Source organism: Notamacropus eugenii, chromosome 3 (genome assembly GCF_028372415.1).
Source record: "Notamacropus eugenii isolate mMacEug1 chromosome 3, mMacEug1.pri_v2, whole genome shotgun sequence".
NCBI lineage: Eukaryota > Metazoa > Chordata > Mammalia > Diprotodontia > Macropodidae > Notamacropus > Notamacropus eugenii.
In genome coordinates this window covers 333,208,209-333,233,847 of record NC_092874.1, presented here as the reverse complement: position 1 = coordinate 333,233,847, position 25,639 = coordinate 333,208,209, and the positions used below count along the sequence as shown (strand labels likewise).

Below are 25,639 nucleotides of genomic sequence, written 5' to 3'. Positions count from 1 at the left end.
GGGGGAATAAGGAGGAAGGGAGAGAATTTGGAATTCAAAGTTTTAAAAACAAATGTTAAAATACTAATTTTTAAAAAAGCTGTTCAGCCAACCACCTGTAATAAAGGCTAGATGCAGTGGATGGGGAAGGGGGAACATACTGTACATCTATGTTAATTTTTACTATACAGTACTGTGCATACTTTACCATTAGCTTTAACTTTTATTTCATAATTCTATTTATCATTATTATATGGTATTTAATAGGACTGCATTGTATGATTTGGATAAAGGTATTATTTGTGTATGCCTTTGTTATACATGCTAAGTATATAGACAGGGGCAAATTCATATTACCAAAAAAAAAATTGTTTCACATGTCATGTCCACTTACATAAAGTAAGAGAAGTCTGTAACAGGTCTATCCATTTCATAATCCCATGCCACTACCCCCCAAAAATGTACTGAGAGAGGTAAATAAGTCTTTCCTTTAAACACACACACAAACACAATTAATGTAAGATGTTAAAAGTTAAATGGGCTAATTTTGTTGGAAGTGGTTTCATAAGAGGGAATATATTTAATCCAAAGTGCACATTTTCAAAAAAGTTCAGTTGATAAGGTAGACTCTTCCTCCAGGAAAAAAAGGAAAGCCAGTGGTATTTTTTAAAAAGCACCCAAAAGAAGAAACAGAATCACAGACAAAATAAAGCAGTTCTAAAAATTACATGCTGAGCTGATGATTTTTAAAGTTAAGCAAGCAGCATATAAACAGATTCTACAATCCTCTTTTTGTGTGTGTGTTCTATGTGGTTAAAAATGATCATTTTATTTTATTAAGACCAGAATTTTAAAAATAAAATGGTTCAATTATGATTGAATTAATAACGGTTCAATGAAAAGGTATGAGATGCTTTATATACCTCTTTCAGCTCAACCAAACACAACACATGAATACTGAAACAAAAATGTCTTATAATTATAATGCCCAAGCTTCATCCCAAGGAAGAGGTGAGAACGTGTACCTCCCTACTCCCCAAACTAGTTTTACAGAGATACTAAGGACTGAGTAAGGCATAGTACACACTGATGTTAGCTGATTTTTTTTCCTTTTCCTCCTTTTAAAGTCTTTACAAGATGGTTCACTGGATAGAGGATGAAGAAGAATATATTTAGAAATGAAGGTAATGTATAAAAACTAAAGATAATCACACAGAGATTTTAAAATGTGAGATGGGGACTGACATTAACTCAATATTAACCCAATGTATTTTCTCTATTCCCCTTTCCTCTAACCCAAGTGAACATCTCGATTTAATTTTCACTTTGGCTTCTTGGTCTTCATAACCCTTTAAAACTTGAATATTTTTGTATTTCTCCCTTCACTCAGTTATATAGCAAGCTGCTCCTCTTATCCAACTTAGAAAACATTATTACTTTGCTAGACTGACCACAATCTTCTTTAAGCCAAAATGAGGCACATGGAGAAGTGCTTGTAAAAGCTGGGAGGAAGAGAGGGGAACCATGATAGCATCACATTTTCGGAAAAAATTCGTTTTGGCAAAACTATTTATTAGTTGGCTTATTTTGTATGCTTGGAGACAGTTACTGAGTATCTCCAAGGGCACATGAAATAATAATGTTCCTACAGTCTGAAACATTTTTTTTCCCCTGGATTGAAGTATGTAGATGTTCAATCATCCTTCAAAGAACTATATAAGCTTTATCCTTCTGAACTCCCTGAGGCTGTGAAAAACATTAGAATCCAAAGATGTTTTTTTTTAAATCCCAATTACGGCCCAAACAAATGGCTATTTGCTATAGTTTGTCATTTTCAAAAAAAAATGTTCTTACCTGATATGTTCTTACCTTCAATCAAAAAAGTCCTATTAGTTTGTCTCAGTAGTGACCTTTTGTTCTCAAAGCTTACGGCAGTGAATACAAGTTATAGGTCCCACCAGGCTGGAAAGGCTTTAAATAAATACCTACTGATGGTCTATGTCTATTATGGAAGGATAGCTAAATCTGAAAAGCTCCCCACCTGAAAGTTGTTCCTCAGGATAAACAATGAAAACCATCTACTATGGTAGAAATGTCATGGACCTCCCGGACCTCCCCCCAAGTCTATGGAACTCTTCTCAAAGATCTTATTAAAGGGAATGCTAAATTTAGGTTAGAAGTTGGGGGAAAATAAAGATGCAATTTACTTCTCATCCAAATTCAGAGTCTCCCTTGGAAAAGTGGGAGGTGGGGGATGTCAGCATGTATCTGTGGACCCCAAGTTAAGAACTCCTGTTAAAAGGCAAAGGAGTGATTACAATCTGTATCAATGGAGAGTACTCTACTAATGAAACTACAGACCTCTAATTCATATTACCTATAATAGACCAGCAAAGATCTGGACTTTATGGGAGGGTAGGGAAGGGGAGTGATTCAGAACAATTAAATATAGGTCACAGATAATGGGAATACTATACAAATTGGCAATAATCAGTTTCATACATGCCTCAAATTTTCTGTTTCATGAATCTCCATTTCTGTGAGGGAACCAATACCTTCCATCACCCACAGGTTTGCAGCTTGGGGGTTTATCTCTTTATGTAACTACATGAAAATCCTCCCAAACACACTAGATGCTTTTAAGGAAATAAATCACTATTTTTCAGTTTACTGGTGTCAAAAACACTTGGTAAAGAGGAGAAAAATAAGTGAGACTGATAAAATCACTTCTATAGCTTTAAAGCAGAGGCTCTTCACCATAATGTTTTTTTAAAAAATATATTCTAATATTCCCATGGCAGCATAATTGTTTCCCTTTCTAATCCTATGCATTTTATTCTATGCACTTAAAAATGTTATTCTGAGAAGGGGTCCACAGACTTTACCAGAGTGACAAATAGGTCTAAGACACAAAGACGCCTCTAAGTCAACTTTTAAAGTCTCTTATTTATATATTTTGGTTTTTTTCATCTTTTAGATTCTTCCAGTGTCCCCTCCCTCCTCCCAAAAAGCTATCCCTTATAACAAAGAATTTTTAAAAAGAAAAAAAATTACTAAAATGAATCAACCCGGCTCAGATTTCAATCTAGCTCAGACTCTGTCTAGCTGAGATTGTATCTGGTTAGGCTCCTTAAGAGTCAATGCAATATGGGGAATCTTTAATAAACTTTGTTCTTCTTTGGCTTTAAGAAGATGTGTCAAATTCATTCGAGCAGGACTCAGCTTGTCGATACTTTGGGGCCCCCCCAGCACCCCTCAGACCTCAATATATGGTTTCCTGTCTGGGAAAAACTACTAATCTCAAGTTCTTCTGCCAAGACTGGAAGATTGCAAGCCATCAATATCCAGATGACAACTCAGGCTATGTACCCCTTGAACAGGACCCATCGAAGCAGGGACAGCTAGATCTTCACCCTTTACCCCAAAAGAATTTGGGTCCAATTTGTTTGAGAGGGTAAAGATGGGGTTCAGACTCTGGGAACCTCCCTGAACTCCCCTTGAATCTCCCCACTTAACCTGGCCTTTGATACGCAAATTTATAGCCAGGTCCTCCTGAATATCTCCACTTAATTTGGTCATTCATATTAAAATCTATTGCCCTTGGCCTAGCTTGACTTTCCATAGTTAGTAACCTCTGGATTGCCCCACCCAAACCTTCCATTGTCTGATATCTCCTGATTGCCTCCAGCTGTTTTCAACTCTTGACCAGTCACCCCAGTCCCCCTGAGGTCCTCCATGGACTTCTTCTCAAGACCTTCCCTAAACCCCTCCTCCCATCACCCTAGACTACCAGACCACCCCCAGATCCCTCCTATAGTCTTTTCTGTATTTAAGTTCCATCTTGCCTCCATGAAAGTGCTCAGATTCAATCCAGCTCAGGCTCTGTCTAGCTAAGATTGTATCTGGTTAGGCTCCTTAAGAGTCAACCTAATGTGACGAATCTTTAATAAACTTTGTTTTCCTTTGGCCCTAAAAATAAATAAATAAATTAAATGAATCAACCTATTTTTGAAATTTGACATTATTTCCAATATCACATAAGCACAGACACAATTCCTATCCATTCTAATCTTTGCAAAAGAGTGGGGGTAGCGGTCTTCCTTCTCTGGAGTTCAGCTGGTTCTCTGTAATTTTACAACATTCATTTTTAATTGTGGCGGCTGTTCATTCCATTTATGCCATAGTAGTCATATGTATATAAGTTTTCTGGATCTTCCTATTTCATAAACTAAACACATAAAACTGATACCTGCAAACTTTCAGAAGTTATGGGGAAGTGAATACATGTGCCTCACTGAAACTTGTACCTTCAAATTAATGTTTTACTATCAAATTATTACTGACTTAAAATACTAGGCAGTATAGTAACCTGACATCTGGAACCTTTTTGACTCCTGGTGTAATAATATTTGTGCCATAAATTCATTCAACATTCCATAATATATGCAAAGCACTGTGCTGGGAACCATAAGAGACTGAGAGATTGAAATAGTCTTCACCCTCAAGAAGCCTACAATCTGTGCTAGCAGGAGAGGAAGGAGAGAGGGAGAAAAAAATCACAATGATGTGTTGGTAGGAACTGAAATTTCTGTAGGTGGGGAGAAATTTTTGTAAGCTCAGATATTTTCCTCCAAGTCTAAGCTTGCAAATAGTATAATTTCACTGACTTATGAAAAAGGCATCTGGTGATCATATCTATGAGGTTTTCTTTAGAAGTCTAATTTTTTTCTCCTGCCTTAAGTAAATAGTCCTAGCTTCATGAGATTTAGGAACAGGAAACATTGGACCCTACTTTACTGTTCTGACCTCTTCCTTTAAAGAACTGGGAGTAGAGAAAATGAGGCCCAGTGAATTTAAATGACTTGGCTAAGGCTATAAGAGTAAGTGATTAGCTGCTAGGAACTGATATTTCTCCAAAACCTTTCCACCTCCATGCTTTATAGTGTTGCTGTTCTGTCATTTCAGTCTTATCAGACTCTTCATGACTCCATTTGGGATTTCCAAGGCAAAAATAACAAAGTGGTTTGCCATTTCCTCATCCAGTTCATTTTAGAGATGATGAAACAGAGTGCCCAGGGTCACACAGATAGTATGAGAGAATCTAGGTCAGTTTCACATTTCTGTCAAGTGAGGAAGTATTCTATACCCTGCCTTTACATATTTCCTTGGCAGAGGTATATCAGATGCCGTAAGAGCCACCCTGGTCCCAGGAATCAGTGATTAGTCCATTCATTCAGGACAATAAATGATTTACTAGATTTTATAGCAGAGCTAAATTATGAGATCCTTAACCTTTGGCATTTCTTAAGTTCACCAGACAAGAAAAACTCACTTTGAAGTCAATTTCTTCACAATTCTAAAGAAATATTTCTCAAACTACATTCATCTGTCCAGGAGATATTGCAACCTTCAATATAACAGGAAGGACTGACAGACCCTAACACTGGCAGTACTTGAGGACAACCCCTATAGCACAAAATGCTAATCAACGTGGAAATTTGTTTGGCTTGACTAGCCATATTTGTTGGGAGAATGTTTTTCTTTTTTCCAATGGGGGTAAGAATGGGAAGGAAGAGAGGGGAGAGGACAAGAATAATGGAGCACTAGCATCCCTACCACTACCAACAAAAGAGAAAAAGACAAGAGGGACAACCAAAGCAGCTAGCTGACATGATGGATACAGCATTGGACCTGAAGTCAGGAAGACTCATCCTCCTGAGTTCAGATCTGGCCTCACACTAACTGTGTGACAGGTCACTTAAACCCATTTGCCTCAGTTTCCTCAACTCTAAAATGAGCTGGAGAAAGAAATGGCAAACCACTCCAGTATCTTTGCCAAAAAAACCCCTCAAATCAGGTCACAAAAAGTCAGACATGACAGAACAACAAAAACGATCACAGTCAAAGGCACTAGTATATTAAGGGGGACTGAAAAAGAATTCTTGGAGAAGGGTGAGATTTAATTGGGACCTGAAGGAAGCCAAAGACAAAGAGCTGGAGGTGAGGACAAAGAGCATTCTAGACACATTCATCCTGAATAAGCTTGACAGCACCTACCTAAGACTAGGTGGTGCAGTGGATAGAGCACTGGCCTGAGTTCAAATTCAGTCTCAGACATTTGTTAGCATGAGCCCAGCTGGGGGCAAGTCATTTAACTTTGGATGCCTCAGTTTCCCTACCAGAAAAGGGGGAAATAATAATAATACTAGCATCTACCTCACAGGCTTGTTTTAAGAATTAAATGAGAAAATATTTGTAAAGTGCTTAACAAAGTGAACTGACACATAGTAGGTGTGACATAAATGTTTTTTCCATTTCCTTCCCCCTCTTTTCCCCTATAGGTTTTCTTCAGGCTTATGAAATTCAGAGAATCAAAGATCTAAAGCAAGAAGAGACATAAAAGGCCACGTAGGCCAACTTTCTCACTTCACAGAAAAGTAAAGGGACTTCCCCAAGGTCACAGGGCTAGTAAGTGGCAGAGCTGGAATTCAAACCCAAGTCCTCTGACTCCAAATGCAGAGCAACAATTGTCTTCAAAAGCTTTATAGTTTAATGGGGCAAATATTTGTACCTCTAATAAACAGAACATTATACACATTACAACAGAGAAAAGGCTTTAACCTGTGTGGTCAATATGGCTGTCATTTATGTTTACAAAGTACTTTAGCATTTACAAAGCACTAATTTTTATGACTACTATAAGACTCTCTGAGGTGATGGCAGGGCAGATATTATCAAACTCATTTTACAGAAGAGGACACTATTGATCATGAGGATTAGATGCCTAGCATAACATCCTATACCTAGCATGAGATTCAACCATGATTCTCACATTCAAGACTACTAACTATCCCCACTGCTTGTTCCACTTGCCTTTTAATTCCCCAAATGAGGCAACATCCCAGCTAAGTTGCTAAGCAGTTTCCACAAGTGGCAGAGACCAGGAATCTTCTTGCCCCCCAAAAAATCTGCCGGGGGAAAATTTCAAACTGCCTTATGACAAATAGGCCCAGATAATTTTAGGTCCAGGAGAGAGTATACATTTGAGAGTAGTGATAATTAGCCTAATTTAACCCTACATAGACATTTTATCATGATAAATCCAGATGTCTGGAAGGGCTTTACACTTGAGGAAATACAAGCTTCTGGTTTCCTCAACCAAGAAAAGTTTCAGATGTGATCCCAGCAATGGAATGAAATTTCAGTTCAAGAATAAACTGAAGAGGGAATGGGGGGAGAAGCACTGCCTAGATGGCAGAATAAAGGCAAGGACTTGCTGAGTTCTCCCCCAAACCCCTCCAAATACCTTTTAAAAAATGACTGTCTTGTGTCCTTGGGTCTGCTAGTGCAGCCTTGATGCTAGTAGGGAGATGGGGGAGGGTTGACCTTCTGGAAGGTCAACAGGAAAGGTCTGTTTCACCAGGGTGAGAGAAGACCGAAGTCCAGCATAGGCCACGCCAGCAGAGCCCCAGCCCCAGCAAGCCCAGAGCAGGCCTCAAAGGACTATATCAGTCGGTTTCTTGACTTCTCAGTTCATAGATGCCAAAGACAACTCAGAAGATCAGCAGGAAAGGTCTCTTAGACCTGGGTGAGAGGGGCACAGTCTAGCACAGGCTGCAACAGCATAGCCCCAACCCCAGCAAATCAGGAGCAGGCCTTGGAAGCCACTGAATCAGCAGCAGCAGTGGTGGTGGTGGCAGCAGCAGCAGAGATACTTCCGGAGCTCTCAGCCCACAGAGAGTAAGAAGATCAAACAACTGGCCAGAAGGAGATTACAGGCATCTCTTTGCTAGCACTGAGGCAGGACTGTTGCTTTGCCGATACTTGAATCTAGGTCACAGTCCTGGGGCAAGGAAGAACACTAGCATAGTAGAGCTTGTGGCCAGTAGTGGAGAGGGGACCCTCCTTACTGTTCCAAGGCAAAAAAGAGGGCTTGTGTCACTCACAGATCAGAGCAGAGGCCAAGAGATTAGTAAACCGCTCTCCTTAGATCATACCACCTTGGAAGAACTGAAAACTTACAAATCCCTAGAACTATCTCTGAAAACAGTTGTATAAAACCCCTGAAGTTTGGGACAGTTCAGCCTCCACCCTGGAAACAGAGTTCTACCTTAACAAAGATTTAAAAAGTCAAGTAATAAGCTGGGGAAATGAGCAAACAATGGGAAAAATCTGACTACAGAAACTTACTTTAGTGACAAGGAAGATGAAAACATACAACCAGAAGAAGATAACAAAGCCAAAGCTCCTGCATCCAAAGCCTCCAAGAAAACTATGCAATGGGCTAAGGCCATGGAAGAGCTCAAAAAGGATTTTGAAAATCAAGTAAGAGAAGTAGAGGAAAAATTGGGAAGAGAAATGAGAGTGATGCAAGAAAATCATGAAAAACAAGTCAACAGCTTTGTAAAGGAGACACATAAAATACTGAAGAAAATTAACACCTTAAAAAACAATCTAGGCCAAATGGTTAAAGAGGTCCAAAAAGTCAATGAGGAGAAGAATGTCTTAAAAAGCAGAACTGGCCAAAAAGAAAAGGAGGTCCAAAAAGCTCACTGAGGAAAATAATTCCTTAAAAATTAGAATGGAGCAAATGGAAGTTAATGACTTTATGAGAGATCAAGAAATCATAAAACAAACAATAACAAAAACAGAATAAGTTCAAGTATAGAGAGGATTATCTTGGTAGGGCAAGTGGACCACAGTGGTCTGGGAAATAGTTGAAAACAAAACAGAAAAAGACCCTCCATGAATGTGGAAAAATAGGGACACCCATACACTATTGGAGTTGAGAACTTGTCCAGCCCTTCTGGAGAACAATTTGGAATTATGCTCTAAGGGTCATGAAATTGCACATACCTTTTGACTCAGGATCACCACTATTAGTCTGTATCCCAAAGACCTCATAAAAAATGGAAAAAGACCTACATGAACAAAAATATTCATAGTGGTTTTTTTGTGGTAGCAAAGAATTGGAAATCAAGGGGATGCCTCATCAACTGGGGAATGGTTGAACAAGTTGTGATATATGATCGTGGTGGAATACTATTCTGCTGTAAGAAATAATGAGCAGAAAAACCTGGAAAGACTTTTATGAACTGATGCAAAGTGAAGTGAGTAAAACCAGAATACTGCACACAGAAAGAGAAACAATGTATTTATGGTCAATTGTTAAAGACTTAGCCACTCTAATCAATACAATGATCCAAGACAATTCCAAAGGACCCATGATAAAAAATGGTATCCATCTCCAGGGAGAGAACTAATGAACTATGAGTACAGACTGAAGCATACTTTTCTTGTCTTTTTTTGGCAGCATGGCTAATATGGAAATGTTCTGTATCAGATTGCTTGCTGTCTCAATGGATGGGAGGAGGGGATAGCAGGAGCAGGAGAATTTGGAATTCAATTTTTTTTAAAGTTAAAAATTAAAGTTAAAAAAAAAAGACCCTCAATCTAGTACAGCCCTTTCTTCCACAGAGAAGGTGGTGGAGTGAGACAGTGGATGTTCATTTCTCTTTAGACTAATTTCACTGTTGCCACTTTAAATGTGAGCCCTTTTCCCAACCAAGAGTCAATATGCTACTTATAGGAACTGAGCCACAGCTACACTGACATCCCTGCTATAAATAAAATCATTAGACAAAAAGAAGTTGTGGTTAAACAGGAGGATAGCTCACAGATTATCTCCAGAGAGGTAAATAATGAGATGGTTTCATCATGTACTCAAAGGCAATGGGAAACAGCGTATCATGGGTTACCTTGCCTAGCAGTGCTTCTAATTAACAGAAGCAGAAAGACCACTAGAAATACAATTGCACCTTATGTGCCAATATGTATTTCCAAGGATAGAGAAGAGCAATTAATAGTCATTTCTTATAAAATCCTAGAAACAGAGTCTTCATATGCACTTTGATGTTCAATGATCAATGAAGACAGATACTGTCATTATCACTGGCAGAAAGTTGGAAAATATAGGTCAGGTTTAAGAAATAAGAATAAGAGAGAGAGAGAGAGAGAGAAGAGAAGAGAAAGAGAGCCCCATTTCACTCTTCATGACCCTTTCTTAGCAAAAATACAAGTGGTTTGCCATTTCCTTCTCCAGTTCACTTTACAGATGGGGGAACTGAGAGAAACAGGGTAAAATAACTTGCCCAGGGCCATAGAGCTACTAAGTGTCTGGAATTAGAAATCAAGAAATTAGAGGCCAACAACCTATAGACTACCACAAGACTTGTGGCAAGCATCAAATGACATCACAAAATTAACATCTATGTCAACAGACAGGAAATAACATGTCAAGATAGTATGAGTAATAAGATTAAGGACTCCCTAATTTCTCTGAATCTCATGACCTTTCAGGCCTCTCCTAAACAGAAATTATGCAGCTAAAGATAAAGCAACTTCAGCAGTTTCCATGGTCCAGGACACCCAGAATCCAAAAGGTTTAAAACCAAAACAAAAACCCATGAACTGACTGATTCTGAGCTCATTCAGCATCCCTCCCCCATCTCCCTACTAGCATCAAGGCTGTACTAGCAAACCCAAGGACACAACATAGGCTTACACAGTCTTACAACAAAAACAAACCCCAAACTCCAGTTTCCATTCCCTCTTTCCAGTGCTGTGGAAACCCTAGTCCTTCAGGAGCAAGAGCCTACAGAGAGCCACAACCCCACATCAATACTGCAAAGCTCTGAACTGCTAGAGTTGGACCAAAGAAGTAAGTAGCAGGAGAAGGTCAGGGCACCCAGACAGGTAACTGTGTATGTGCAGCTGTGGGACACCCCACCTATGACTGAGGGAGAGAGCACAGCTTCTAGTTGGTACCAGTTCTAACCTCCTCAAAGTCAAATGGGGCAAAGCCCAAAGAGGGTGAACCAATGAGAGGAGGCTGAGATTCAACCCTGAATGAAACCACCCCAGAGAGGTGGGAATCAGAAAGTGAGCAAAAGGGAAAAATAAGGGGAAGAAAGATGAAAATTACAGAAGATTTCAGTAAGACAAAAACTCAAAGACCTTGCACATAAACAGATAAATCAACAGGAAAAAGAGTAAAAATGGAAGGAAATGTGATCTCCAGATCTACTAAATGTGTCTGGGCTTCTAGAAATAAATGTTGCAAGACAAAAAAAGGAAAAAAAAATGATCTAGCACTTGATGAGACAGGGCTGCTCATATACCTTTGGTGTCCACCTGTTCCCCGACTCTCATCTGTGGTTCCAAGAAGTTGTAGGAGGAGCAGAAGCCATACCATCACAGTAAAACTGTCTTCAGTAGATGGGTTAAACTGGGTTGAGGGTAACCAACAGGCCTCAAACCCATCGGTGAATTAGGGGGGTGTCTATCCCAAGATGTGAAGACTTTCCCTGGCAGAATGGGTGGCTGAGAATAAACTCAAGCAGAACTTAGAGCTTGGTAAGACATCCAAGACGCCAAAGTCATCATCCACTGCCTCCTAGAAATCTTGACTTCTGTTCTGTCACTGGCCTTAAAGGATTCAGGAAGAGACAGTGAGGCTGTCAACTTTGTACAACTCTGCCTTATTTAAATCCAATTCACACATAAGTCAAGATATCACTTTGTAATTTCATTGGTTGTCTTTGAAAAGGGAACAACTGTTCTTTTGGCAACTTTAATAGACTGCCTTGATTATACTAATTTCATATATAATTGATCACTTATAGTCTGCTGTTCATCCTTCATTTTAAAAGACCAATGACATTACATTGGAATTGGTACAAATAGGTGTGTTGGCTGTGACTGATCTAATACAAGTTTGGAAGTCACTACCACAGATCAGGCACAAAAGGTCCATTAGAACATCTAGAGTGAAAATAGCTTCGGATTTGGATAGCTCACTTTTCTTTTGTATTTCTACAATTCTGTTTTGTTCATGGAATATAGTGCCTTCTTTGATGTGGGTACACCATGTTAGATAGTCCTATCTCAGCATTTCTCATGTCTCAGTCGGTATTCAAGTTGTTCAGAGACACCCACCTCAAGAGTGTTCTTATATTGCTTCTCTGGACCTCCATGTGAGTGCTTACCATGTGTGAGTTCTCTGTAAACTAATCTTTTGGGTATGCAGCATTTGAATATGTGGCCAGCCCAATGGAGTTGTGTTCTCTGCAACAGCTTAAATGTCTCAGGCAGTTCAGCTCTAGAGATGACCCCAGTGCCCAGTACCTTATCATGCTCTTTGGGATTTTCCTGAGACAATTCAAAGTGAAAATGATTCAATTTTTCCAGGTTTCATAGACATGAGACAATGAAGTAAGCATGAAGGCTCTGTAGACCTTCAGTCTGGTATGTAGACTGGTGGATACAAGGCCACATCTTGGAGCCAAACAGATCGGCTTTCAAATTTTGATTCTAACATCTATTAGCTATGTGGGGTAAGAGCAGCAACCTTGGGAAAATCACAACCTCTGAAAATGAGTTTCTTCAATCTATGAAATGAGGTAAAAAGAGTAGCAATTATCTTATCACTTAAAGATCGTGGGAACACCTCATTTATAAAGCAAGGTGAAAGGATTATAAATACAGCATGTGGCACAGCCTGTTCTATCTGACACCATTTGCTGTCTTTCCTCCAATGCTGGGAGACTCATAGGATTATATACTTAGAGTCAGAGAAAGAGCTTAAAGATGATCTAGTCCAACCTTCTAACTTAGCAGAAATAATAATTTGTTACAAGAGAAGGAGGTAGAAGGGGGTGAGGAGTGGGGCATGTCCAAAATTACTTTTGTATTTAAACAAATAGTATGAATGGAACTTACTTTTTAAAAATTAAGTGCTCTGCAAACTTGTAAAGTCCTTTGGGCTTCAGGGATTATATCTCCTACATCTTTCCATCAACCACACAGCTCTAACAGAGGAGGCATTCAGATCCACAAACCTTCAGGACTGAAACCATCTGCCTATAGAGCTTGTTGGCTGCCATGAATCTGTATCATATGGCTGACTTTGTGCCCATCATTAGTAAGGACAAAAAAGTCCTGAAAGAAGATCTGTGTCTACTCATTGTTCAGGTTATAAACTGGTGATAGAATGATAAAGAAGGGGAAGATAAAGACTGAAAGAAGATTCCTGCAACTTGCGCTCCATCTGCCACCAGTGAGTACAAGACTCCACAAAGAAATGAATGCCTTTCCATCATCTGAAACCAGGTCTAGCACAGGGGACCTTTGAAAGAAGGTTTTGTCCCACAGATCTGCCAGATCTCATGCATCTATGGCTTCTCTAGGACCAAATCCTTAAAAATAAAGAAAGTCTATGGCCTGGCTATTTATTCCACCTTGTATCACAGCAGATACAAAATGTAAAGTTAATTCTTCCGCAGAATTATAATTATGTCACTAGTACCCCAAGGAAAAGTACAGCCAGCACATTTTTACTCAGCAGCTAAGAACAGGGATAACTTTAAAAATGTAAAAACCATTCTTATCTAGCTGGCATACTAAAAACAGGCTGAAGGATTTAGTTTACTGACTCCTGGCCTAAGAGTACTCTTTTACCCAAAATAAAATACTTTCAAGAATGCCTAGTTCCCCAGCTATATACACCAGGTTTTCTTTAAAAAGAAGATATATATATATATACACACACAAAACTAAACCTATCACAGGAGAACAGTACCACTTACAAGTAAATAGTGTTACATTAAGATGGATGATTTTTACTTAGATGGCATTAAATATCTAGTCTGCAATTTCTCACATTATACTTGTTTTGTCTAACATGCTTTGAGAAACTCACTTAATCCTACTGAGCAACTTTGACTTTTCTATGTACGTACAAATCAAAAGACAAAACAGTCTTCGTGGATTCAGCAGTAACCTTGGAATCAGGAAGACCTGGAGGACACATTCTACTATCAGTGACACCTAAGTGAGTCTCAATGCCTCTACTAAATATTCGAAGACTGAATCACTGAACGCACTGACCTATGTTGGTGACTACAGGTTCAGACTAAAAAATTAAAGTAAATAAATGCATCCACAGATAACATTAGTAAATATTTCATCATAGAAAGTGGCTTGAGGTCCTTCATAGAGGTTAAGTGACTGCTCCAGGGTAATACAACTAGCCAAGTATGACACAATGAATAAGAGTACCTAAAGCCTTCCACATTTATTAGATATGTATGCCCACCCAAGTCCCTTCAATTCTCTAAACCTCAGATTACTTATCTCTGAAAAGGGATGTCAGTACCAAAGAATTAGAGTGAGGAACAAATGAGATTATGTTTAGAAAGAGTTTTGAAATCTTTAAAGTAAAAACAGAAACCATTCCACATAAGTTCCTTTACTTTCCTTCATCTCAAAACCACCAGACAACAGTCCCCCTACTCTCGTCCTTTTTTTCCAGTCTAAAAATGAGAAAACACTTTCAGGCAAAAATGAGAAGGCTACAAAGCCAACAGAACTGATGAATGTTGAACAATCAGGTTGGAGCAGAGAGAAGTGGGATATGGATAGGCACACTTTTAAGTTTAATCCACATCAGTAATATTTTTTTCCATTACTTTAAGTCTAGACAATACAAAAAAAAAAAAACCCAATAAATCAAGCCCTGGTATAATGACATGTAAATGCTCAAAGGACAACTGGTTCTCCCAAGAACAACCTGGAGGCCATTCCTTCTACTTATCCCCTTAATATCACTCCCTCCCATACTCTCCCAAAATAGACTGTCCCTTAGAATCCCTCCCTCTCCCACCCCCGTTATGATGCCCTTCTCGATGCCTGCAAGTTGACCCAAGTCTCCCCCATCCTTTAAACAAACCTTCACAAAACTATTGTCCCCTCGAGCTAGCTATTATCCTAGTGTGGAGTACATATCAACTGGAACAAAATAAAATAGTTGAATTTATTGATACATAATGTATAACATGCAATATCTTTTTGCTACAATCACTACTTTTATACAATTTTACACTTGAGCTCACAAGATTCTGACACATCTTAATTCTTCGTCATGAAATAACATCTATTAGGCATATCTGGCCATTTCTCAAATCCTAACCTTAATTACAGCTTCCTCTCAGTTCAATGAGGCAGATTTATCTCCATTACTAGGGTAAATATCTTAATCTTTTGTGACAGTTTATGATGCCAGAGTACTGCAGCTCCACTTGGGATTTCTGTAACTCCAGAATATATTTATCAAAACGCAGCTAGCTGATGGCTCAGTGGATAGAGCACTGGGCTTGGTGTTAGAAAGACCTGAAATCAAATCCAGCCTCAGACATTTCCTAGGTGTGTGACCCAGGCAAGTCATTGAATCTCTGATTGCCTGACAAAATGGACCCCCTGGGATTCACTGGAGAAGGAAATGGCAAACCACTCCAGTATCTTTGCCAAGAAAACCTCAAATAAGATCAGGAAGGTTGGATATTACTGAAACAACTACACAATAAAATTGGGGTAGCTAGGTGGTACAGTGGATAGAGCACCAATGCAGAAGTCAGGAGGACCTGAGTTCAAATCTCACCTCAGACACTTGACACTCACTAGCTGTGTGACCTTGGGCAAGTCACTTAACCCCAATTGCCTCATCCTGGGTCATCTCTAGTCATCCTGATGAATATCTGGTCACTGGATTCAGATGGCTCTGGAGGAGAAGTGAGGCTGGTGACCTGCACAGCCCTCCCTCACTCAAAACAAAGTCAAGTGCAAGTCATGTCATCATTTCTCTGATGTCATGGTCTTCTTCGGCAACGAAGGACAAACAAAAACACACACACACACTAAAATTTATCAGAGGTCATTGTTCCCAAAAACATATATGAGGCGAATAGTTTTTTTTTTAGTCCGATGATGACGCCTAAGTCTTAAAGGTTCAAATGAACTTCTCATAATGCTTTCAGTACAGCCTTGAATGAAAAAGTGAGTTTCTTCTGTAAAAACTGCCTTTTCATCCCCAGACTTCAGTACTTCAATTTTAACATTAACTTGCCTACAATCAAGTTGTTTTTTTCTTTAAAGCAATGATCCAGAGCTGTTTTCTAAACAGATTCTCCAACTTGAAGAAACTGCCAATCCACTAGAGGAACCAACAATAATCCTTCTGCTGCCAAGCCCCTCTGAAGGTTTCTGCTTGTTTTCAGAAGATTAATTAAGCTGTTTCGCAGAAATAGTTCATCAGAATTGTTCTCAGAATTGCTTTTCCTTTTTGATAGCACTTTCCTCTGAGCTTCAGAGAAATTATTTTGTTTCATTGTGGGCTTGAATTATCTTTTCAATCTTCCTCAAGCCAGCATTTGTAGTAATATCTCTAACAGCCACTGAAGTGTACTTTTTAAGACCTACAGATTTTTGCCTGTTTCATTGGAGAAGCTGCAGCAATTCTTAAAAACCAGAGTTAAAAACAAACTAAAGACGGCAAACACATTTACAATAAATATTATGGTAGAAAATCAAACACTCACTGACAGAATCAAAGGTGAGAAAACCAGTTTAATCCTTCACATCTGGTCAAGGTCAGATATATCAGCCTGGTCTAAGTAGGAGCACACAGGTCTGAATGTTGCTACAACAAAATGAAACCATATCAGGTATGTCCCAGGTAATTTGCTCTTTTCATCAAAACTCAGAGCTCTTCATTTCCTTTCTTCTCATTAACATCTCAACGCTCTACAATCTGCTCTCTGAACTTACCGTTCAAATGAGGCTACTCTCTCCAAATCTACCGATGATCTCTAAATTGCCAAATCCAATGGTCTTTTCTCAATCTACATCTTCAATATCTCTACAGCATAGGAAGACTACTGACCATTCTTTTCTCCTAGATATTCTCTTCCTTTCAGATTAACAGTATTGCTTGCTCATTCTCTCTCTCTTTCTCCCTCTCCCACCAGGCACCTGTTTGATTGATCCTGCCACTCAGTTTCTTTTACTGATTCACTGTTCTTATTATGTTAACTAAATGGGAATAAACCCTCCCCCCCCCCCCCCCCACACACACACCCATCCAATCACACCTAAGGCTCTATTCTGGTTTTCTTTTCTCTATATCATCTTTCATTTGGACAACCTCCATGGCTATGACTCTCAGATACATAAATCCAGTCCCAGACTCTCTCCCAAACTCTAGCCATATACATCATTAAACATTTTAAACTGGATGACCTATAAACAATTCAAACTCAACAATGTCAAAAATGTAACTTTTCTTCACAACCTTCTAATTTAGTTGGTGGTCAATAACCATTATTAAATGCCTGCTATGTGCCAGGGAAGCCAAGTGTTGAAGCAGATAGAGTACCAGGCCTGGAATAAGGAAGACTCATCTTCATGAGATCCAACCCAGCCTCAGATACCAGCTGTGTGACCCTGAGCAAGTCACTTCACCCTGTTCGCCTCAGTTGCCTCATCTGCAAAATGAGCTGGAGAAGGAAATGGCAAACCACTCCTGTGTCTCTGCCAAGAAAATCCCAAATGGGTCAGGAAGAGTTGGACATGATTGGACAACAACAATAAAGTGTCAGACATTGTGCCAAGCACTAATGATACAAAGAGAGGCAAAAGGCAGTCCTTGCCCTAGAGGAAATCACAATCTAAGTGGGGAGACAACATACAAATAAATATGCACAAATAAACTATATACAAGATAAAGGGGAAATAATCAGCAGAGGAAAGGCACTAGAATTAGAGGGATTGGGAAAGGCTTCCTTTAGAAGGTGGCTTTTACTGGAATTTCAAGAAAGTCACAGAAGTGGGGATGATGATGAGGGAATGCATTCCAGGAATGGGGATCAGTCAGAGAAAATGCCTGGAGCATGGAGATGGAATGTCTTGTTAAAGGAACAGCAAGCAGCCCGGTGTCACTGGATCAATGAGTAGCGTAAGCTGAGAAAAAAATAAGAGGTGGCTAGGTTATGAACGGTTTTGAAATGCCAATCATACTCAAATCTTCCTTTTCCTTCACTGACAAAGCAAAGCATAGCACCTGATCAAACAGCAGGTGCTTAATAAATGTTTGTTGATTGAAATCTTATTTCTACCTATACAAAAACTCTTGTATCTGACTGGATTCTCCCTACTCACATCCTGCCACTACTTTAATAGTCTCCTAATTCATCTCTCTACCCACAGCAGTTAAAATGATTTTCCTAAATCACAGATGTTACTGTGACATTCCCCTACTCAAAAAACTCCAGTCCTGGCCTATTGCCCCTAGGAAAAAATATCATCTGGACTTTGGGGCCCTTCATAAGCTGCTACTTTTCTAGCTTTACTATTGTTGTTTTCTAGGCAAATTGGCCTTCTTCCTGTTCCTTACACAGACACCCTGTCTCTACTCCATGTCTTTGTACACTTGGTTCCCCATAACTAGAATACACTACCTCTTCCCCTCTACCTCTCCTAAAAAAGACTCAGCTCTTATCCAGGAAGTTTTTCCTGATTCCTGATTCCCTCTCCCTTCAAGCTGTTAGTGTTAGCTCCCTAAACTACCTAATTTTTACCTTCTATTCCTATATAATATTGTCTTCCCCAACAGAATGCGTTCCAAATTTCTATGTATCCTGAGGGCCTTGCCCAATGCTCAGCACCATGGAAGGGGCTAGACTGTTGAATAACATGGAATTTGGTATATTCAGTAAGACTAATTTACTGGGTCAGTTGTCATTGCTTAGATACTTTGTTTCAAGGAAGTGTTTAATTGGGGAGGGGAAATGAGGAAATAACAATCTAAAAATAAAATGTCAGCAGCATTTTTTTAAAAGATTCTGTAAAATAAACAAAGGAAAATATAAGAAATGGGCAAGTTACTCCTCTTCCTAGAGTTTAACAACTCATGGGGTGACAATGTGACATTAACCAGTCCACTGAAGCTTCGGGCAGACAGGACATGATAGAAAGGCTATACTGGCCATCTCACTAGGGAAAGGAATTGTAAGAAGTGAAAAAAGCCACAATAAACCCCAGCTACGGTTTCTCCCACCAACCTCAAAACCAGCCCACAAGGTATCAACTAACACCTGTCTTATTTCACAAAAATACGAAGTCATTATTGTCTTTTAAGTACAAAAACAAGACGAATTTTTATTAGCCTGCAGCACATAGGCAAATATCTAAAACCACATGAAACCTGACTAAATCCTTCAAATGGAAAAAAATTTAGAAACAGAAGTTCCTCAACAGATACTTGATAATACTTTCATCCCTTTATCCAAGAATGCTCAGTGACCTCCACATTGTGAGGCTGAATGAAACAATTTAATCACATAAATTTTGAATGAGTTAATGTTTGTCACACAAAGGCAACTTAATGGAGTTCATGTAATCTTTCCAGAGAGAAATGCACTAAGCTGGAAAATAAGTAAAAATTGATCACAAGAAATGCAGTAATAAAAAAAAATTCTTAGAAAAAATTTTTTTAACTATACCATTTATCCCAACTAGCATTTTAACAGAAGCCTTCTGATTTCAATCAAAATTATGACACTAATCTGTTCCCTTGTTCCCAAATGCTTATTTTAGCAATATTTCCAATATAATTCTAGAGAAACCTCAACTGAAATTTTTAAAAGTTTTATACCATTCACTCAAAGATCCTGGCTTCTTTCTCTCTTTCTCCTCCCACCCATTTCCCCTTTAAAAGCTGCTTATTTTTCAAGATTCTTTTCCTGTTCAAAACTCTTCCTACCTGGAATTCATTGCCTCAAGAGAAGCCCTTAACTGTGTGGGTTTGTTTGTTTGAAGCTTTTAGCAGATCAATGCAGCAATTAAGTTCTAAAGTTGTCAGTAGTCTCAAGATGAACTCTCACTACCACAGCTGACTTTTCCATAGTCAGCCCTAACATTCTCATGTGATCCAGTCAGTACCCCTGTGCAGGTATTTTTATTCTTAAATATAAGGATAGGGAAACTGAGGTGACTTGGCCAAACTCATAAGCAAGAAAAGTATCCAAACCGGTAGGGGACACTTTGTGTACTACACTTGCCTGCCTGTCTGCTATGTAAAATAATCAGGACAGGACCCTCCCTAGACATACAAAAAAGTATCACAGTCATTACAGAAAAAAAGTTGAGCAACAGTTTTCTGGCAGCCTATTACGAAGTAACAAGTTTCCGGAAAAGTCTTTTGGAATGTGGTTCATAAGATGTCTCAGAAACTCTTTAAAAAATTTTTTTTTAAAATCTGAATGAAGAAAATCAAAGCTGTAAGAAAACACACTCAAGCTAAGCACCCTTACTCGGCAGTCTTTTTTTTTCTGGGGGGGCAATGAATGAAAAATCTGGGTAAATCAAAAAATTTTAATTCATTTTTTTACTTAATTCCTTTATCAGTGATTTCTGCACAAAAATTAATGCCCAGGTGATTCAGACTTCAACCTTAGTTGGAATTGGAGCTTGGACTGCTAGATATTCCATTTAAAAGAAAGAAAAATCAGTTTAAGATCTCTGAAATGATTTTTCTCCCCTCCTTAAAAGTTCTAGGGAGGGAGGAGGGAAGGAAAGAGGAGGAAAGGAAGAAAAGGAAAGAAAGAGAGGCAGAGAGAAAGACAGAGAGATTGTGTCCCTCCCACACTGGTCTGAGCCGGTGGCTTACTAGCACATCAAGTTGCTGATTTACTATCGCTGGGGAAGAGCAATGGAATTTTTGGGGGTAGGCAAAAAAAAAAAAATCAAAAAAACAATTTTAAAAACCTAAGCCAGTAGCCTTGAAGTATCACACTTAGCAGAAGGAACTCAAAAAATCGACCGACAGAAAAAGATGGGAGGAAAACAAGGCTATATTGGGGAATCTTGCAGCCAGGACTGAAGGAATGTCTGTCTGCACACTGCTGTTTCCCACTACACACACTTATTCACACGTATGTATTCGAATCTTGCAAACAGAGAGAGAAAAACTAAGTTACGTGTGCACATCGCCCCCACTACACATACACACACACCTGAGAAACTCAAACACCAACGGAGAAGAAATGGGATGGGGAGACAACGGGAGTTTTGCAATCAGGATTAAAGTGATATCTGCACCGCCTCAAACGCTTTCTCTAACCACCCCCCCCCCCCCACACCCCGCCACAAGCACCCCAACAGGGGGGAACGAACTGGCAGGTAACAAGATTATAGAAGGAAGTTTTGCTGCCAGGATTTCAGTTATCTAGAGATTGCCCCCACGACACTCACTTTGTTTGCCTGTGTGAGACACACACACTCACAGGGAGAAAAGGGTGGGCAGATAACAGGGCTGTAGAGGGAAGTCTTGCGGCCAGCATTTAAGTTGTGTATGTTGCCCTCACTACACTCACTTTGTCTCCTAACACACACACACACACACACGGAGAAAAGGGTGGGCAGACAACAGGGCTGTAGAGGGAAGTCTTGCGGCCAGCATTTAAGTTGTGTATGTTGCCCCCACTACACTCATTTTATCTAACACACACACACACACAAGCGCGCGCGCGAAGCTCAACTTATAAAATGGAGTTTTGCAGCCAGGATTAAAGTTATGTCGGCAAAATTCTTCTCTGTCACACACACATACACACACAGAGAAACTCGGGAACCAAAAGAAAAGAAAAGGAATGGGCAGAAAAGAAGGTGAGAGGGGAGCCTCGCAGCGGGAGTACTGAGGTCTGCCCACTGCTCCTATCCACGCGCACACATACACACGCACAGACACATATACATACACATACCCGCACGCATACGCGCGCACACACACATACACATATACATACACATACCCACACGCGCACGCACACGCACACACACATACACAAACGCCCCACCCGCCCCCAGACAACGGGGCAGAGCCTCCTTCCCTTCTCTTAGCAGCCCCGGCCCAGCCAGCTCGCCGGCTCCAGTCCAGCGGAGCCCGGAGCCCGGAGCCCGGGGCCCGGGGCTCCGGACCCGCAGCCTCTCTCCTCGCTCCCCACCGCGCAGGTCTCCACGCCCCCTGCCGGCACTTCCCCCCGACGGCCCTTCCCGCCCGGGCTCCCGCTCCCGGGGCCCCACGCTCGGCTCGCCGAGTCCGGGAAGGGGCCGGGAGCGGAGGACGGAGGGCGGAGGGCGGAGGGCGGCGGGGTCCGCGTCTTACCCAGCAGCGGCGAGGGGTCCGGGCAGCGGGGCAGCGCCCGGCCTCCGGCGGGCGGCCCGGTCTCCGCGCTCTGCGTGGCCTCCGCGGGCCGCGGCGCCTGGTCCCCCGCCGGCTGGTCCACGCCGGCCGCCGCCGACGCCCCCGGGGGCTCCCCGGCCGCCGCGGTCACGGTCACGGCGCCGCGCCCCTCCTGGCTCTGCTGGTGCTTGGAGAAGAGCTGCAGGACGTAGAAATCCCGGCCCGACAAGTAGTAGAGGAGCGTGACGACGAGGTGCAGGGCGCAGAAGAGCACGAGCAGCCGGCAAGCCTTCTGCAGGGACTTGCCCGGCAGGGCCATGCTGCCCAGCAGCGGCTCCTTCATGCTGGCCGACCCCCTCCCCTCCCCCCTCCTTAAAAGCGGCGGGGCAGCGCGGAGCCGCCGGGGCTGGCCGGGAGGGGCGGGAGCGCCGGGCCGCCGGGCTCGCTCGGAAGGAGGTTCCCGCTCTCTGCCGCCCGGGCCCCGCGAGCACCCGAGGGGAGGGAGGAGGGGAGGGAGGAGGAGGAGCCGCGGGGAGCGAGGGAGGGGAGAGACTGCCCCCGAGCCAGCCGCTTCCTCCAGGGGAGGGGGAGGGGGGCGGGGCCCGGCTGGAGGGGCGGAGCAGGGGAGGGCCTCCCCCCGCCGTCCCATCCCTCCTCCCCCTAGTAAAACCTTCCAGCTCTCGGGCTGCTCGGCTCTCGCGGCTCCCGGGGCTCTGGCCTGCGGGGGTGGGTGCGCGGCCCGCGTGTGCTCAGCCGGAGAGTCAATAAACATTTATTAAGCGCCCGAGATGAGCGGTGTGGGGACGCCACCGCTCAGGCCGGTTGGTTATTTATTTTACCTTGTCTGCACCCAGTTGTTTGCTCGGTGTCTCGCTCCCGCCTTAGATAGGGAGCTCCTGGAGAGCAGGGACCGACCTTTTGTATCCCCAGCCCTCAGTAGTGCGCCTGGCATACGAAGGACGGTCCCCGAACTCGAGAAGCTCACAGCCTAACGGAGTTACACATGCACACGAAACATGGACCAACCAGATAGGATACAGGAGGCATTAAGGGGGATCTGTAGAAGATGGGGTTTTAGCTGGGACGCGAAGGAAGCCAGGAGAGGAGAAGAGGAGGGCCGAGTATTCTAGACATGGGGCAAAGCGGGTGGAAATGCACGGAGGTGGAGTGAGGGTAACCAGGTAGCCAGTGTCACTGGGGGAGCGGCCTGAAAGACTGGAAACCTGGGTGGGGGCCAGGTTGGGAAGGACTTTGCACGCCAGTCCTAGAGGATCCTCGAGGGAGGCACTGGAGGGTTCTGAATTCGGTGCTGGGGTGGTGGTGACCTGGTCGGACATGGTCCTGCGCTTTAGGAAAATCCCTTTGGTGCGTTGGAGTGGGGAGAAACTTGACCCAGACAAACCAACAAAAAGGCTGTGTGCGAGGTGTGAGACGCGGAGGACCTGCAAAGAGAAGGGCGGACGAGCCAGGCGAGAGAAAGGGCGTTTGGCGGGACCCTGGGTGTACCCCGCGGGCCACCTCTCCAAAGCCGGGCGCGGGGTGCGTGTGCATGCGTTCCCCGAGGGCCACTCCTCTCCCCGCTCCTGCTCGGCTTTGCTTTCCTTCTCTCAGCCTCCGTGATCTCCCTCGCTTGAGGGTGCTCGGCGAGCCCAGGTGCCACTTCAGTCGCCCGGCGCTCAGGCTGGGCTGGGGCTTGAGCCTTGGCAGCTGCTGTTTGGGACTCCTTCCCTCGCTTCCCCGCCCCTCTCTCTCTTTACTGGCCTCTGTCCATCCTCCCTCCTGCCCGCCTGTCTCTCCGGAGGGAGCGTGCCTTCCCTGAAGTGAAAAAAAAAAAACACAAACAGCTTGAGCTCGATTAGTTTCCTTCCTCTCTAGCCTGGGCGGAGAGAGGAAGGAGGTAGCGAGCCAGAGGGGAGAGAGACTTTGAGCCGAGCTGCACTGGGGGAAAGCAGAAGGAGGGGCCCCTTGCTAGGCAGCCAGGAAGCCTGCAAAGCAGCAGCGAGGCCACTCAAGCAGGCCGCCCCCAGTTCCTCCCTAGTACTTTACCACGTTTGGGTCCTAAGGAGAAAAATCAAGCTAAGCTTGGATCGGGCCCAGGGAATCTCTTGGAAACTACGATCTGCAGGAAGACAGCCCCTACCTCCTCGCCTGTAAATCCCGTGGATCAATAACCCTGGGAAACCCTCTCAAAAGTGAGAGTGAGAAAGTGGAATGTCGCTGTCGTTACTGCCATCATACAGCGCTTTGAGGTTTACAAACCTGTTTGATCACATTCTCTTGACGTGGCAAAACTGGACCTGAATCTGTCTTCAGTACCCTTCAGATGTCCAATGCTCCAAGCCTTAGCGAAGAATTGGGAAAATGCCCCCACCTCCTTAGGTCGCTTTTCCTCTCTGACTCTTTCCAGTGAATTATTGGTTGATCCTAGGGCTAGATGACCCCAGGGTATGTTCCCTATAAAACTTTTCAGATAAATCTCTAGCTTTTAAAAGTAGAGGGTAGGGCTGGGGAGAGAAAACTGAATAAATCCTCTAAATTCCTTTTGTTTAAGCTCCCTGGAGGCAAACACCAGTGGTTTCCCCTACCCCACCCTACTCCCGCAGGTGGAGAACCGCTGGGACCCAGATGAATAACAAATTTCTTCAGTGTTTGGGGTTTAACTGTTCTCAGTCAGTGTCCGATCCACTATGCCAAAAACTCCCCATTCTGGGCTGGAGAAGAAAGGTTGCCTTAGAAACCAACAAGACCCACCCTAGGTTGTTTTCCCTATAGGGGAAGGGAGAGAAGCCTGGTCTGGGTGTGATAAGGTATCCAGACCCTAAAAGGCAGTCAAGACGTCTTTCCTTACCACATTTAACTACTGGAGAGAATTCCTCCCAGCACAGGTGTTATTGCGATTCAAAAAGATTTTAGGTAACTTCACCGAGGACAGAGAGAGTTCCTGGTATGACTTTTTTTTTTTTTAGTGAGTTTGCCAGCACAACTGTGGAAAAGAAAAAGAGAAGGGAAATAATTTTCATGTTCCTAAACTATCCAATCCCAACCATTTCCATATATAGCATGTCCCAAAGTCTTGGTGCAGCTAAAGCCTAAAGCTGGACACCTTGTGTATGTATGTATATATGTATGTGTATGTAAACATATCTAAAGACGTGTTTATACTCATGTATGTATGCATAGAGACCATCCAAAGACAAAATTCTTAATTTCGTTGAGCCACCTAACTGAAAATCCTTAAAAAGGTGTACTTTACCTTGGAAGTTTTAATGTTGATGACTGTGGCATAAAAAAAGTTAATCCTTCACTCTTCTAGGATTGTAAATAGCTCAAACCCTGGTTTAATTATACCTCAGGGGCCTCCCCACTACCAGGAAACTGAAGAAGTACTCTGTGAACTGAATTTGTTGAACCATTGGTTCTTGTTATAGATGACTAAGTGTTTTATTAAATTTATCTTTCTATGAACAGTTGACAATGAAAAGGCCTGTGCTACTGAGCCACTTTCCCCCCCCTAATTCTCTTACCTATTCTTCCAAGTAATTTTCTTCTTTTCACACATGTCCAGTTCTTTACAACTGTTAACCG

The 25,639-nt window shown here is 42.3% G+C and overlaps 1 protein-coding gene across 4 annotated transcripts in view; it reads right to left on the bottom strand.

Moving 5' to 3' along the window:
- Positions 1 to 25,373, bottom strand: part of B4GALT1 (beta-1,4-galactosyltransferase 1) — an 84,832-nt gene extending 59,459 nt beyond the window's left edge. The window contains exons 1-4 of one of the 4 annotated variants that reach the window (XM_072597039.1): positions 25,308 to 25,373; positions 24,903 to 25,037; positions 24,314 to 24,484; positions 22,037 to 23,869 (exon numbers count right to left, since the gene is read on the bottom strand). In XM_072597039.1, coding sequence (XP_072453140.1) covers positions 22,037 to 22,826 — 790 coding nt within the window. In that variant the 5' untranslated portion in view covers positions 22,827 to 23,869; positions 24,314 to 24,484; positions 24,903 to 25,037; positions 25,308 to 25,373. Of the gene's footprint in view, positions 1 to 22,036; positions 23,870 to 24,313; positions 25,038 to 25,307 lie in introns of all 4 variants that reach the window. The other 3 variants (XM_072597040.1, XM_072597038.1, XM_072597041.1) reach the window with 3 other exon arrangements.
- Positions 25,374 to 25,639: the final 266 nt, after the last annotated feature.